The sequence below is a fragment of the Stegodyphus dumicola genome, chromosome 4 (genome assembly GCF_044657685.1).
Source record: "Stegodyphus dumicola isolate Sdum_Otavi_A_Nest chromosome 4, ASM4465768v1".
Lineage (NCBI taxonomy): Eukaryota > Metazoa > Arthropoda > Arachnida > Araneae > Eresidae > Stegodyphus > Stegodyphus dumicola.
In genome coordinates, this window is record NC_140771.1 from 215,618,686 (window position 1) to 215,636,785 (window position 18,100).

General features: G+C 30.3%; 1 protein-coding gene across 10 annotated transcripts in view; it reads right to left on the bottom strand.

Annotated features, from left to right (window-relative positions):
- LOC118191013 (ketohexokinase-like) overlaps nt 1-18,100 on the bottom strand; it is a 33,810-nt gene that overhangs the window by 13,316 nt on the left and 2,394 nt on the right. For 3 of the 10 annotated variants that reach the window (XM_085815967.1, XM_085815968.1, XM_035361808.2), the window contains exons 1-4: nt 14,977-15,284; nt 12,365-12,481; nt 987-1,121; nt 824-896 (exon numbers count right to left, since the gene is read on the bottom strand). In XM_085815967.1, coding sequence (XP_085672093.1) covers nt 824-896; nt 987-1,121; nt 12,365-12,481; nt 14,977-15,074 — 423 coding nt within the window. In that variant the 5' untranslated portion in view covers nt 15,075-15,284. The other 7 variants (XM_085815972.1, XM_085815971.1, XM_085815975.1 and 4 more) reach the window with 7 other exon arrangements.

Here is an 18,100-nt window from a genome sequence, read left to right on the forward strand (position 1 = left end):
ATCTGTATCAGAATGGCAAATCGCCAAACTGATGACCATTCCACTACCTCATCAACAAGAACACTGTGCAGAATGCATCAAACAGGATAGACTAACACTGTGCCCACAAGGAACTAAATAAACAACAAAAGCAACTTAACCTAACATGACAATTAATCCCATGCTCGTGCATATTGATATGTAGTAAAGCTAATATATTGATATGTAGTAAAGTAAAATCACACCTATGGATGCGAAACACAGTACCAAATTTTTCCTAGAAATGCACTCTTTCTAGTTCAAATGGCAAGTTCCTAATCATCACATTTTACGATGACTAAGGAAAGGTTTTATTTGACACTTTGCTTTATGTAGGTCAATCAATCATATTAAAGAATCACATGACCTAACCATATAAAATACCTACAAGCAAAGGATTCTTTAAAAAGTTTCATTTGACAAGGTGCTAACAGAAATTGCTGTTCAGTATGACAGCAAGTTCAGTCTCTACTGATAAAATTAAAAATTACAGAAAGAAATAAAAATGACTATCATGCTCCCCCCCCCCCAATTTCTTTAAAAAAATGTACTTATTCTAGCTGACAGTATTTCAATACTATTCCGAGTGTAACAATGCATATTACACACACCCAAAAAAAAAAGCATAAAACAATTAATTTTTCTGTTAATGATAAACATGCAAAATACACTCTAAAAATAACTAGAAGGAATAACTGTTAGGAATTATCAGGAATAATCTTAATCTGAGGAAAAGATGACGTCTTGCAAGTATAATTGAGCTTAAAATTATGAAATCAATATTAAAAAAATATATTTTGATTACCTCAAAATGCATCCATTGATAGTTTTTTAGATCTAAAACTTTAAAACTATCAAATGCAACTTCTGGCATATTCCTGAAGGGAGGAAAAAAAAGAAGTCAGCTTGATTACACACAGACTGCCAGTTAGAAAGTTTTAATGAATTCACATCTTAAAAATACTCACTTGTTTGAGTGAACAATTGTTCTTGATCCATTTTGTGAGTTTATCCACACCACTGATACAGGGCTCTCATACTGTTCATAAAATGAGCAGTTATCAGTACATATGTTATAAATCTCAAAATCTTTCTTCATAAATCTAAAAAAAATTATAATAATCTTAAAACCTGCAAAGAAATAGTTTTTAACTTTGAAAACTCATTTGAAATCTACAGCTTTTTTATCAGAGTTGTATGAAATCAATATAATGCATCCTATGTATTTTAAATCTAATAAAATATTATTAAAATAAAAAATATTAATATTTTACAAGTGAATTAATATTTTAGAAGCAAGATCACTAATATACATATATGATATAAATAAACTAATATTTTAGAGGCAAGACCAAAGAACACTAATATTTTTTTAAGGTACTTTTCACAGTCAACAAGGTGCAGAGTTGCAAATGTTTCAAATTAAGTTCATGAAAATTTTATTTAGCATTTTCCTCAGTTAATAATATTGGACACAAAATGTTGAATCTTCCAGATGAATTTATCTTTCATGATCAATCAGCACTCTTCTCTTATTTGATAGATAAATCGAAATCAAGTAATATACTGCCTTTTGATTTAGTATTCTGAGTACATACTTTGTTAATAAATTCAAATGAATTATGCTACACCATAAAAAATTTTCCATATACTAGGGATATACCACCTGTTATACTCCTAAATAACACATTTAAAATTACATTTCCCTTGCTGCTGAAAGACTGCACTTTAAAATCTTACAAGATATTACAAAAACTAGATACAGACAGAGAAATGTTAAATCTTGCAGATAATTTTTTATCTCAGTATATATGAAACTTCTCTATATGCTCATCTACATTCATAAAATCTATCACATATAGTAACATGATCAAAAAGAATTTGGAATGAATCCATAAAACAAATGAGTTTCATTTATAAATCAGTATTTATTACACCTCCTTTAAAAGAATACCCTTCAGTTGCAAGGCATTTATGAAATATATTTTTTGATTTTTGAAACATGTTTTCACATAATTTTTATAAAAACACTCAAGACCAACAGTGAATTTTCTTTATTGCATCTATAGATCTAAATTGTTGACCATAAAACAGTAATTTCATGCATAAACTAAGAAAAAGTCATGGAATATTGTATCAGATGAATACAGAGTTTGTGGATCTGTATTTATTGAAGTTCTGACCAAAAATTTAAACATAACAAGAACATCAGCAACAAGAGCATTATCATGATACAAAATTCATGAGTTATCACACTAATACTGAAGTCATTTTATAGAAATTGCTACATACAAATGCTGTAAAACACTCAAATAATATTTTTTATTAAAAATTCGGGCAGCTTGTGGAAATTCATGATGTACAACAGGGGACGGCAACACAGCACCCACCACCCTGTCCCAATGTGCCTGCATATTCTGCTTCTTTAGCAGTTTTGGGTTTATGTTTATTTAATACATATTAAAATTATACATTTTTACATCTATGCAGGAAACAGCCACTTAATTGCATCACCACTGCTCAAAATGTTTCCTTGTCGAGCCAAGACAATCAAAACTGACCGACCCAACAGAGCAGCACGGTGCGGCTTGGCTGATGCATTTAACTTCTCTAATGCTATCCCCAGTACATGCAGCCAGAAAGACTTAGTGGAGCAAAACAAGACATCTGTCCACTTTGTCTGTCTGTGACAATTTTGATTAATTCATAAACAACTTCAAATTTCTGACTTTTAGGCAGGCAGTGAAATCACGTACAAGGTATGTAGTGTGTATGTACTCTTATCATTCCTTTCTTGTTAGATTCATTTACTTACTCTTTAATCATCCTGGATGTTTCTTATACAGATTTGCTTCTAAATTGATGAATATAATAACCCCAAAGCTAAGCGAGCATGCACTTATAATTTTAATGAAGAATGACAGCACTAGTTTTGCTTTATAAATCTTAAAAGACAAATATATATACTTATTATGAAGCAAAAGTGTAGCAATTCCAAAAAAAAGTAACCTTGAGAGACATTTTAAAACAGTGCAGGCTAAGTTTGACTCAGAGTATCCTGAACTTCAAAGAAATAAAATTTTATTATTAAAGTCATTGATTTCGAAGCAACAACCTACTTTTAGCAAACCACTGGAAACAACGAAGGCAGCAACACTCACATCGATTAAAGTTTCCCACATACTTGCTAAGAAAAAAAGGGCTATATATAGGTGAAGCAATAATAAAACAAGCAATGTTGGAATCTGCAGACATATGTTTTGAAGATTTTAAAAATCAAAAAGAAATAGTTTCAGCCATAAATGCCACCTAGAACTGTTATAAGGAGAATTCAAGCAATCACAGGTCACTTAGAAACCAATCTGATAAAAGATATGAAAGAATTTGCACTTTTTTCCATACAAATGGATGAATCGAAAAACATAACAATAGCTCAACTGACAATAAGTGTCAAGATGGCTTTTGACAATTTTACCATAAAAGAAGAGTTTCTAAAAATCCTACCACTTAAAGTGCACACACGAGGAAAGGATTTATTTTGTGCACTAAAAACATTTTTGACTGACGCTAAAATACCAATTGAGAAATTGCCTTCAGTAACAACTGACAGTGCACAAGCTATGCTAGGGAAGAATATTGGATTAATTTCTTTATACCGACAAGATCCTTTTTTTCCCAAAAAATTTATAATATTATAGAATATTATAGAATTATTTTATAGCAAAACGTGCGTGCAAAAACCATTGAATTCTATAACGTAATCACTATTATTACAAAAATAATCAATTCAATAATGAAGACAAGTGGAGACAACGTAGGCTATTTAAACTACTTTTGTAAAATGACGAAGATACTAAGCTTACTGATCTTTTGCATACTGAGGTTTGTTGGCTGAGCAACAGAAACAAGCTTCAGGAATTTATCAATTTGTTGCCAAAAACAAAAGAGTTTCTAACATCCCAAGGATAAAACTACTAACAGTAAGATGAAAACTGATTAGTAAATACAGCTTTTTTTTACCAATTTAACATTCAAACTTAATGAGCTAAATTTGAAATTACAGGGCAAGAATAATCATGTTCCTGATATGATCAGCGCTATCAACAGCTTCAATTCAATATTAGAATTGTACAGGTCTAATCCCTTAAGCAAATCATTAATGCATTTCCCCAATAGTACAAAAAAACAAAACAAAACAAAAAAAGGCAGGAAGTCTAAAGAGCATAATATTAATACAAACTCATCTCTTCAAATTGCATCTGCATTGCAAACTAAATTGGATTCTAGATTTCTTGACTTGGTGAATTTAGAGCCTATTTTAAATTCTTTTAAATACCTTTATTATTACTGATGGAGAAAACACAGCTACATTCAAAAATTTTCATCTTAACAATATGGAAAACATAGAAATAGTAAGCTTGCAAAATGTTATTTTAAAATTTTATGAAATTAATAAGCTATTTTGGAGCTTGGTAAATAGAAATCAGTATCCAATTTTAAAGTCATATGCAGTAAAGATTAATTCTTATTGCTCAAGTACTTATAACTGTGAGACCTTTCCGAATATAACTTATTTTGAAGTCAAGTTATTGTTTAACATTTACCAATTCATATTTAGATATTTGTTTAAGAGCATGCAACTTAAATTATATTGTCAATTATAATAAGTTGGCAAACAAATTACAAACACCAGTTTCACACTAACATATAAAAAAATGTTTATTTAAAGAGCATAAATTATAAATATTTGTTATTTAGTTGAATAAAGATATATCTTTTAAACAAAACTAGTCTGTAATATGACATTTGGTAAAGCATCAGCAAAGCAGTCTCAGAAACACGTGGTCGTTATCAGCACAGCACATGGTCGTATCCGGATTTTGAATCAGAGTTCCACTGGTTGCCTACTTTTACTGAGCCAGGCTATCTGATTAAACATATAACACGTAGACTAAAACGGAAAAAAAAAAATCAGCAAAGTCAAAAAATAGGGAGGAGGGGCAACTGCACCTTCATGTACCAAGTCTGAACCTCGAATGAGATCACTTTAAATTTTAGAACTTATGCAAGAATGTAAATATAATTGACATTTCTATGCAATCACAGGAACTACAAAATGAATATATTTTCAATTTTTTTTTTTTTGGACTTTCTTTTCTTAAAATTCAAAGAGACCTTTTAACACATATGTATCTAAGAACCTATTTTATTTGTGAAAAATGTTTGCTTACATTTTTTCTTCTTAAAATTCAGAAAACAAACACAGCATTTGTCTCTGACACTTGTATTTATAACTGACGAATTAAACAAGTTCATGAAAGCACAAATGGTACAAGTCTGCACCGTCCTTGTGAAGCTCTAGATGTCTGGACATGCACAGCTAATGGTATCAAATGTAAAGTTTTTTACAAGCTACAAGTATTGTGACTATAATGCAAATAGGTGCCTACTCACACAGTTTATGAAATTTACTCATATAATAGACATATAATTTAACTGATGTATGATTAGTTAAATTATATGTCTATTATATAAGTATTATGTAAGTATACAAGTAAAATTTGTATTAGGTACATTATGGCATTTACACAATGACTAAATTTTAGTGGTAACCTGTTTAACTCTTTCGCATCGAAGTCGCCCAAAGCGCCCGAGCATTCAGACATCGGCTGGACGCCCAAAACGCCTGAATAATTTCCTACCCAGTGCTTTCCCCCCATCACGTTACTGCATTACTCATTGCTTTCAGGTGTTGTTAAACCAGACGTCAATCATCCTTGTTTCCTTTGTTTACTGTCAGTGTTTAGCTTTTGATGCCCGAAGTTGCAATCCCGTCCCAAGGGGGAACTTCACGCAGTGTCAAAGCGTCGAAGAAAGAAGTTCTCGCTGTACTTAAGTAAGGCTATTGTTAGCGCTGTACTATTCAACTTGTCATGGGGGAAGGAAAAGCATTCCAGGAGAAATTCTTAGATACGGGCGTTTTCGATGTTTGGGGAATTGAGATTTTGCCCTCTCTCGATGCGAAAGAGTTAAACAGGATCCAGTCTTGTAGACCTACTATTTACATCTTATGCAGACCTATTTTTTTCTTCCATTGATATAGACATTTGCACATTCGAGTCAATCCCTAGGAGTCCATACAGACCAATTTGGGAGCCTGTGGTTCAGATGAACGTGAAGTTAAAGTTTCCATACGATTAAATTTCAGAGATCATGTATTTAAAAAGCTTAGTGCTGCTGAATTCTGATAAGTGAAAATTATGCTATTTTTACATTATAATGCCACTTGTTTTGGATTTACCAAATCCTACTGAGGGAAATGGATATAAAAAAACTGTGAATGGCATATATTGAGAACCACAGAAGCACTGAAAAAAGGTCATGACCTCATGATTAATAAAGTTTTTAAATGAATAATGCTGTTGCAGAATAAATCCTTCCTACTTTAATTAGATTGTTTAAAGCTGTGCAATGCCTCTGTCATTTGTCAGCAGCACTTGGAAGAATATTTCTAACAATGACAACTAATTAGAATAAAACCAGAAATACACTACGAACTCCATTAGATAATGATTCCATTTGACGAAAAAAATAAAAAACAATTATCAACAGATTTTACTATTTCTGAACAAAAATTGTTGAAAATAATAAAAGAATGCTTCTATTATTTTTCTTGTATGTACGAATATATGAAATTAACATAATAAATAAATGAAATATCTATTTATAAACTGCAGAGGAAATTATTAATTTGTTTATTGACTGCAGTATAGTAAGTCTTTTTTCCTTCCATATTAGATAGATATATGCTAACTTCGCAATTTTGCAGTATGTTCTTCTGTGGCAATATAATAATACAGTCAAAAGTCGTTAATTTGGACACCCATAATCCGGACCTCAAAGCTAAAATCTTTCTGCGCATGCGCCGCGTTGATGCATGCGCATAGGCGTTTACGCGTGCGCGCAAGACCTTTACGACTTGCATATGCGTTTGCGCAAACGTAGAATAAGTTTTCGTGTGCGCGTTTAATAACGGACGGTATAAGCTAAAATTATCTAATTATCTATTACAGTTAATGTTGATGATTGCGTTGTTCCTTAATCTTCGAATTGGATCCGGCTTATTATTTTTTGCAGACTGTAAGAGCAATTTTATAAAAGTAAGCTTGAACTTTCGATTATGTCAAATAGAATTTCCGATGCTGGAGCTCCCAAAGGATCTACAAAACGAAAGTATGTTTCGATGTCCATCAAACAAAAAGTGGAATTGCTACAAAAAATGGATAAAGGCATATCCTTTGTTTATCTAACCGTTCCGAAATCTGTTTATCAATTTCACGCTGCTCTGCGCGGGGGGGGGGACGTCGCGGGGGGGACGTCGCGGCGAGCGATGAACTGGAAGTTGATCTGTCAGCACTATCGTTATCTTCAGGGCAGATGTTTTTATTTTAGTCGGCTTATAATTCCTTACTAAATGTTGTATTTCATCTCGATCTAATTGGTCTTTGATATGATTTAAATCAAATTCCTCCTCATTATAAATATCACGAATACAAATCAAATAGTTTTCTGGTTGCAATTTTCTAATTTCGACTATGCCTAATGTATGCTTTACGCATGCGCGCGTTGAAAGAAATGTTTAATAAAGTAAACAAATAAATATTAAGCTTCTTTTTTTTGTAAATTTTGATACCCTTTAGATCATAATTGCTCATTATTTTATAAATTACAGTTTCATATTTTTAATTTTATGATTTCTGCATGCGATCTTACCAGATTTAAACTGATGATCTATAATGCGGAAAAATCGATAATCCGGAATCGCCAAAGTCCCGACGAGTCCGGATTAAAGACTTTTGACTGTATTAGATTAATATGCCCTAGAGAGGAAGAAACAAAAGCAAATTTAATACTTTTTCCCCAGATCTAATACTTTTTTTCTTACTTTTAGAATGAAACAGTTTTGTTTGGTGGTCATCTTGCTCACAACCTAACAAAACTACTTTTTTTAATTTATTTATTAGGTGCTATGCCATTTGGCTCTACATGGAAGGAGAGTGATGCCCAGTGGAGGACATTTTAATGAAGACTGGTTTGTATACACGTTACACATGGAGAAAACCATGAAAGGTCCATGCTGCCAGCTCGGTAGCAGGCATTGAACCCCAAACCAAACTACCAGTGTTCAGCAGCTTTTATTGCTCAGCCACTGGTGGGCCTAAAAAAACTATATAATTTTTAAATAATTAAACTAATTAATTTTAAATAATTAATTTTTTTAATAATTAAACTTGTCATATAATTTTTTTAACTGGATTTTCATGTTCTCAACAAAGTTCAAAGTAAACATACTTCCATTTTGATATTATCCACTCATACTACAGACATCCTGTAGCCTCTTGATAAGTGTTGTTTTAGTACTTAAGACAAAGTGAATGGAGAATAAAAGATTTGAAGAAATCAATGTTCATCTAAAGCAGAATAATATAGCTGATAAAGTACAGCCAGCATCACTAAAACCAGAAAGTAATAAATATGGTACAAAATCTAAATGGATATAAGCATTGGGAGTAAATAACATTTGGATTGAATAACGTAGTATCTTGAAAATTGATTTTACAGTTGAAAGTTACCACTACTGAAACTAAATTTTTCTTTTTCCCTGAAAGTCATCTATTTTTTCTGTCTCTTCCAAACATTGCCTTAGATCAGTAGTTAATTTAAACCATGATGGATCTCAAAAATTGGGCTTTAAGAACAAAGACAAAACAATCTCCAGTTATCAGGTAATCCATGCCATCACACTTTTCTGAATGTCCATTAAGCTAAAGATTATGGCAGAACCTTAAAAATTGCTCAGAAACACACTAAAGGATTGGCAACTCCCTTTACACTGCTCACCATAGTGTTTTCATTATCATGAGCAAAGGTGACACTATTTCTGGTATATACTTCTAAGTAAAATCTTTGCTTCTCTTGAATTAATCCCAGCAATGACAATAATAATGAACTTATTCAACCTTGATTACTAGTATAGTATGAAACAACAATGGGGTATAATTTTATAGAACAAATATTATGACCTAAACTATTATCAGTAGGTAGCACAAAGAACATCTTGCAACACTTGGATAGTTTCATTTCTCACAGAACTCACCTTATATTTAACAAGATGTAATTTTTTGGGTTATGGCAAAATCAGAAAAGATTGGTTGAAACAAAGAAATCACATGGTCAGCACATATTTAGTCACTCAACAGTCTATTGTATTCCACCAAAAATAATGAGAATAAAAAGCTCTAGACTTATAAGAGTTATAATTTTTTACAAAAAATAATTTGTAAAAAAAAATTATACCATTTTCAAAATAAATTTTAACTTCGTGTATTCCCGTGTAAACACGGGAATACACAACATTTTTATTTTAACTTTGTATTCGTGTATTATAAGTTTACTAGATTGCATGTATTACCTACGGTTATCATTACCTCCACAGTGATTTAATAATCACAACTGCACATGATCTTCAAAAATTTTGAAGCATATAAACATAGCCACTCTCCATTATAATTTTGTATTTTTGAAGAACTTTTTGTGTCTTTAACAACAACATGGTTAATATCACAATGGTTTTCAATATGAATGCATGCAAGAATAATATACCTGTGTTTGTGGCTTTAACAAGCTATGTATTAAAGTCTGATGCAGCTCGCATAAAAGATACAGTCAAAAGTCGTTAATTCGGACACCCATAATCCGGACTTCAAACCTACAAACTTTCTGCGCATGCGTTGTGTTGACGCATGCGAGTAAGACCTTTACGGCTGCAAATTTGCATGTGCGCGTGCGCAAAATATATTTACGAATGCGTGTTTAACGTATAACGGACTGTATAAGCTAAGCTCTAATTATCTATTTCAGTTAATGTTGCAGATTGCGTTGTTCCTTAATCTTCGAATTGGATCCGGCTTATTATTTTTTGCAGACTGTTAGAGCAATTTTATAAAAGTAAACTTGAACTTTCGATTATGTCAAATAGAATTTCCGATTTATATTTACTAATATGTAACAGATCTACAAAGCGAAAGTATGTTTCGGAGTCCATTAAACAAAAAGTGTAATTGCTGCAAAAAATGGATAAAAGCATATCCTTTGTTTATCTTTAACACCGCGGCGGCGGCACAATGAATTGGAAGTTGATCTGTCAGCACTATCCTTATCTTCATGGCAGATGTTTTTATTTTATTTGGCTTATAATTGCTTACTAAATGTAGTATTTCATTTCGATATACTCCGTCTTTGATATGATTTAAATCAAATGCCTCGTAATTATAATTCGCTTCCGATAGCGAAGAAAGTAACAGAGGTTATTGAAAACGAAAAAATTTCGATTGACAAATTAGTCGGTATTCTCGACACAGCAATTATAGGACTTGAACAGCGGAACTTTGTAACTGAACAAGAAATTATGTATGTTTATAGAATTAAAGAGAATGTATTATCACATAAAAAACGAAGCAACTTAAACAACTTACATTGAAAGAAATGTTTAATAAAGTAAGCAAATAAATATTAAACTTTTTTTTTTTTTTTTGTAAATTTTGATACACTTTAGATCATAATTGTTCTTTATTTCGTAAATTACGATTTCATATTTTTAATTTTAGAATTTCTTCATGCCATTTTACCAGATTTAAACTGATGATCTATAATCCGGAATCGCCGAAGTCCCGACGAGTCCGGATTAACGACTTTTGACTGTATATGTAACATCAACATATGGGACTGAGCCAAATTAATATAGTGACTGTCACATTAGTGCAACCACTGGACTTGATATGACATGAACATGAATTCAGCCAAACATGAATAACATGAATTCAGCCAAAGCATAAGCTATGTATGATTTTTCACTTTTGTTCACATGCCTATACAGTACGGTCTTTAATCCGGACCTCAAAGCTACAAACTTTCTGGTATATGCGTAGCGTTTACGCATGCGCATAATACCTTTACATATGTGTGTTTAATGTATAACAGACGGTATAAGCTAGGCTAAAATTATCTAATTATCTATTTCAGTTAATGTTGCAGATTGTGTTGTTCCTTAATCTTCTAATTGGATCTGGCTTATTATTTTTTGCAGACTGTTAGAGCAATTTTATAAAAAGTAAGCTTGAACTTTTGATTATGTCAAAAAGAGTTTCCGATTCTGGAGCTGCCTAAAGATCTACAAAGCGAAAGCATGTTTTGATGTCCATCAAACAAAAAGTGAAATTGCTGCAAAAAAATGGATAAAGGCATAAAGAAAGTGACAGAGAGGTTAGTGAAAATGAAAAAATTTCGATTGACAAGTTAGTCGGTATTCTCGGAACAGAAATTACACAGACTTGAACAGCGGAACTTTGTAACTGAACAAGAAATTATGTCTGTTTATAGAATTAAAGAGAAAGTATTAGCACATAAAATGTAGCAACTTAAACAACTTACATTGAAAGAAATGTTTAATAAAGTAAGCAAATAAATATTAAACTTTTTTTTTTTTTTGTAAATTTTGATACCCTTCAGATCATAATTTCTCTTTATTTCATAAATTACAGTTTCATATTTTTAATTTTATAATTTCTGCATGCCATTATACCATTATAAATTGACGATCTATAATCCGGAAAAACCCCTAATCTGGAATCGCCGAAGTCCCGATGAGTCCGGATTAAAGACTTTGTACTGTAGCAGTTACATTATTCAAACTTGTCGCCCTCTTCTACAGAATTTTTTTACACTTCTGTAACAGAGGGTAAAAATCAGTAACAGTTACTGAAGCATCTCTTCATATAAATTTGCATGTAGATGTGAAATATAGTCTGTGTATTCTTTCCCCACAAAAATCTGAAATAAAAAAAAATTTTATTTTAATACTCTGGCATTGGAAATAAATTTATTCAAATCTCCCCAAAATCAGTATCTATTCACATCTACTCACAAACTAATAATCAACACAGAAGTGATCAAAAATTAATCTAAATTAAATAGTCACTTCAATGTTGATTTCAGTACAAATTAGCATTTAATTTGAATAATTATAAAGTGCACTTATATTGAAGTCATCATTCATATGAACATCAAATGGTGCTTGTTTCATGCCAAAACTAGAAATATTACCTTTGATAATCATTATATAAAATTGTATTAACTCTTTCATGTTTGACAGAAAATAATCTCGACTTTATTTTAAAAGTTATTACTGCTAATTTATTAAAAATATATCATTGTAATACCAAGAAAAATACAAATAACGATAAAATTTCTTCGAAGTTTAAAACTTCAAAGGAATACATTAACTTACTGGCCTCCAATATCTTTGCTCATAGTTCCCAGAATTTCACATGGGACACCAAATACTGAAAAGATTGTACTACTGTTAGAAGCATTTCCTCCTCTTTGCCATTTATGTGAAATACATCTAAAAGAATGAATTAAATTTCAGTATTCAGAATTAAATTGAACAAGTGGGATATGACAAGTGGGGGAGTTATAACATGCAATAATGCTACAACAAAAGTATAAAAATATTCTTCAAATTGTTATTACAATATAAATTCATCCTACATGATTACATGTAGTCTATGCTTATTTAAAGCATTCAGTAAATTCTAATGCAGATTTATGGTAGTTATCTCTAAAGCAGCTTTACAGAAAATATCAGGTTTTAAGAAGTGTTAAAAATTACACAAGTTATAAATTTCTTAAAAAATTTGAAATTTTACATAAATTGTATAAAATTTTCCTACTCATACCTGCAAATAAATAGCAATGAAAAAATCAAATTATAAATAAAAATGCAGCAAAGCTAATACTTGAAATATTTAAACCTTTGAGAAATTAGGCCTAATTTTAAGTCTGATGACATAAAATCTTTGAATTTCCACATGAACAGATTTTCAGAGATTCTAACTTTTACCATACTATATATTATTTATTTTCGGAGCTATTTTATGCTCTTATTATAATAACATTCTTCTTCTGGAAGTTAATTAATTATATGTACCTTCAATATTTCTCAGAATGTTTAAGCTACTAGCAGGGTCTGCACTAAGAATTTTGCCACCTGGTGCAATCTTTATGGGTTGTTGCTGCACTTATGGTAAGTAAATTACCTCAGTTAATACTTTGTTTGAAAAAGAGTCGCAAAACAGATTGTGATTAGAACAGTAGTTTTAAAATGTTTTGAAAGGAATGAGTTTGTAATGAAATGGTTTGTTGCAAATAATTGAAATAAAATGCTTATGTCTAAAAAGAAACTTCTTGTCTGTCAATTTCAAGCAAGCAATCTCATTTATCTGATTTAAAGAGCATCTTTAGTCTAAAATAACCAACATGTGTCCTAAATTCTGTTGCCTGGCACCTCTCTAATTTCTAAATTTCCTTTCCTATTCCTAAAATTTGCTGCTTGTTCTCTGTAACCTAAAAATTTTGCTTCCCCGTGTGAAAGCACAAGTTGCATTGGCTTTGGCACTGGCGATTTGATTACTGAAAAAATATTACAGTCAAACCCCATTTAACAAACTTCAAGGGTAAGTTTGGTTTGTTATATCCATTTTGATAAGGAAAAAAGATTATCTCATAAAAAGTGTAAAAATGTAATGATGAATAAAGAATAAAAACTCATTAACTCCATCCCATCTATCAAAAGATGTGAATAATAAGTTTAATATTAAAAAAATCATACTGAGATTTACCTACAATTATTATCATGTGCAGTTATTAGTTTTCAGTTTCTGCAAACTGTCTAGCAAATTCATTTGCCTTTAACTCAGATATTGTCAGATTATGGCTTCTTTGAACAGTGATAAATTTCAGAAACGCTTCAACATCTCTATGCTTCACCTTCCTGAACTTGCTATTCCATACAGTATTCAAATTTTCAGAAATTATACAGTTTTGACTTTTTCATATGGTTCCAGTTAAGCTTCAATAAACTGCATTTCTAGAAAAGGTTGCACCAGCTTTGTAGTTTCTGAACAATGCTCTCCTTAGATTTAATGCAGAAGTTTTATGTTTACTACTCACCATGAACATTCATTTTTGACTCGGAAACAAAATTTAGACAGAGTGGTCACAGAATATGTGAGACTTTTGCTCTTGAGGAAAATATGAAAAAGAAAGATAATTCCATTCCCTACACGTCTTGTCCAATGTTCATAGAGACCACAATCACTTCTCCAAAGATATGTATGGTTATGATACAAAGATTTATTAATGGTTATAAAATAGATCCTTTGTCTAGCAAAAAACCCCTTAAGCCTGCAAAACTCCTATTCGGATAATGGAAGTTTAAGAACATTTATACTCAAACAAAACAAATCAATAAAATTTTTTAATTTTCATTTCTTAAAGAAGAATCAACTGAAGAACTGCAAACATTTCTCTTTTCTACAATAGACAATTTTTTAATATTAAAATACTTTGTTCTGATGCTTGTCAAAGTTTTTACTTAGCACTTGAACTGAAAAATATGGCATTAAAATCAATCAAGAAACATTCTTAAAGCTTAAGTTACATCCTTTTTCTTACTTTTTTTATGTTGTGAGCCAATATGAAAATAAAATTAAATCTTCTAATTACATTTTTGTACCAATAATAAACCATGAGTTACAACAGCATATATGAAGTTTTTTCTATCACCATTCATAACTTATCATTGACATAAAAAGTGGGATAAACATGACAAGTTAATTTAAACATATTTCACACAGAAAAAGAAACCAGAAAATTCTATTCAGAAACACAAGCAAAATGTCACGTTGTCTGGATTTTAACTCTTTAATGACTCACTTATGAATAAGTGTGATATTAAAGGCCAAGGGAAAATCTCAAAAGCTTTTGCAAATTTGATATTTCTATAACCGAACTGAATGAAGCAGGACTATACAGTCAAAAATTAATCACACTGATTACCTCTGGTCACTGTCCTCTAATGGATATGACTTACACACCATAACGATGTCTAAACAACACAGACCAACACACAACACTTTTTTTGAAGGCTTTTCCATCTTAAAATTATATAGCAATTTTTCACGACTTTCACCTTTTTTTGTATCAATCAACTTTGTTTAATACTTAAGGGATATTTGTTAATATTAGCGTACAGTAATGCAGAAATTTATTTCTATTATTTTTTTAATATTTGAAGGGAGGTATTATATACGAAACGTTAATGAATAATAAAACTTGGTACAGTGGCTCGTAATCAACAATGTTGTTTACACACACCATGTGACTGAAAATGCTGAGATAACTCCTTGTCACACGAGACGAGTATTATAAACTTATCAATTTGAAAATGAAAATGAAGAAAAAATAACCATATTATTAATTACTTAAGTAATAAATAATCATTAATAAATCATTTAATTTTATTCGATTTTTACGACGTAATTTCCGTTTTTACAGCGAGCTTCTTACTTCTTTCTTGTCACGAGATGGCGCTAACATTCCAATATTCAGCAATCAATAATGTATGGCAATAATTCTTAACATTCAGAAATTCGTAAAATTATGTATTCTATAACTATATAATGGAAATATTTCATAATTTGAAAACGCGAAATTCTGCATATGCAACACAGGCACTTGATCTAAAATTTAAACTTCTATTAAATTATTTTTAATTAGCTATATTTAATGCTGCTATTTAACTTGATTTAACTGAAACAACTACAGTTATATATTTGAACTGTAAATGAAATTTAGTATATAAAGACTTTTTATGTCGAATTTTTTTATTTTAAGTTATTCATTTATTTTTATTTTGTTTTATTATTTTAATGTGAAATTATTTTATTATAAGTCATGAAATAGCCTTCTGAAAAAATTTTATTAAGACATGAAATGCCAGAACTCTAGAAATTCCTATAGAATTCTATCAGCCTCTATAAAAATTTTTCTTAAGGGAGAATATATTTAAATTAAAAAAAAAAAAATAATAAAATAAATTATCTACTCATTTCATGTAAAGTATAAAAGAAATATCTTTAGCATTTCTCATCATTTTTTCATAGCTTTAAAGCTGAATCTTATTACAACAAAATTCAACAACAGAAAATAAATTTTTGTATTTTAAAAAAGTGTAATATCAAATGTTTTAAAATATTATACAATTATAATGAAATTACAGTAACATATTTTATCGCGGGTAGGTAGAAAAATTAAAAGGTAAAGAAAAGATAAGTAACTTAAATATATGTTCATAAGACACTTCATTATAGTGGCACAACTAGAACTTAAAAAAATTCCCAATGTTTATTTTTGAAAAAAACTTAAGTATAACTTTTTTTTTTTTTTTTTAAATAACCATTGATACCATTGCAGAGGTCTATTAGATTGTTGCTCCAGTTGCTGTTATATGCATAGCCTTCCTCATTGGACCATATTTTCAAAATACAAAGTAAACATTTGTAGTTCATAAATACTTTTTTAATCAACTTTTATTTAGAAAATGCTTCTTTTACAATTAGCAGCAAATTTGCACTTGCATTACAACATATGGAATTTTGTTCTGGAGTTTGAATTTTAGAATAAACTGCAAAAATTCAAAAGGATGGGCTTTTCCTGTTCTTGTTTTGGTTTATCTAGTAATAACAGAAATAAAACTCTGAAGTACTTCTTTCTTAACGAGGAATTCTTCCTCACTGGAATCATAATTTAGTTAATATTTGTAATTTCTATTCTAAAGTTTCAACAGAATACACAGAGTATAACAAAAGTATGCAGCTGTTAAAATCACATTATGATTTCATTGAAAAGTAAAAATTCTTTTTCTTCTCAATTTAATTCCATATGGCAATTTAAAATATAATTATTCTTTACCTGCCTCAACAATCAACTTGACTATCCCCTATAAAATAATATTTCATACAAAAGAATGCTGGTCCTAAAAGTCTGCTGCCCGGGGTGGACTATCACCTCTATCCCCTCTAGTTATGCCACTACTCCATTATAAATACATTAATGATTAATTCAGTAATTTTTATAGTTTTGTGTTAAAGAAGATGATGGTTGCTACATTACAACAAGCATCTGGAAGATATATGATTACATCACACATCTGCTGCACAATGAATCAAAACAACTTTTCTCTACTTTCAGAAATTTTGGATTTCTTTTATCTCTGTTAAATTACACACATGTGTACATGATTTTCAAGCTTTTCAATGAACTTCAAATATTACTTCATCATGACAGATTAAACACATATATTTAAAATTCCTTTCCTTATTCAGAATGATGATTTTGTGCATTTACAGTGGCTTAGTTTTGGGGCACTTGTATTTTTGAAATTTTTTTTGCACAGATCTTGTACAAAATATTAAAACACAGATTTCGTTTTTTTTTTTTTTTTTTTTTTTTTTTTTTTTTTTTTTTCCTAATACATTTCTTTTCCTCTATTTTAATTTTTGCTTACTGTAAAAAATATATCATCAAAATATTACCTGCAATAAAACAAATTGTTCAAAACATGTCAATCAGTCACACTTCAAAATTTTGTTGAAATATTTCAGTAGATAATGTTTCTTGTTATAACTTTTTGTAAAAATATCACAAGAATTATCATTTGCATTTGGAAATTTTTACTTGCTTAGAAAAATATATTAACAGTTTTGTACCTGATATAAACATGGCAAGACGTTAGAAATTAATCACAAGTTCTGTTAAAAATTTATTAACTCATCTGGTTAGTCTATATTTTATGGTACCCCCTGGATAATCAACAAGTTGTTGTTTCATTTATGGTAACCTGAATAGTTGAATGTTATGAAAATGCTGTAACGATGTGATGGGTTGTAATGCATGATTACGGTGATTTTGACTGAAGGGAAAATATTGGTAAGGGCTTACTTAGGTATGGATGTTGATTAGGAAGTATGTTATTTATTTTGTGCTTCACACTGTAAAATGCTTGCTGGTGGTAGGATTAACCTGAAGTTTCTATTCATTTTAGAACAATTGGGAAAGAAAACATTAATTGATTGGTAAGTAAATGAAGATTTAAATGGCTTTGTTCACTTCTTGGAAAATT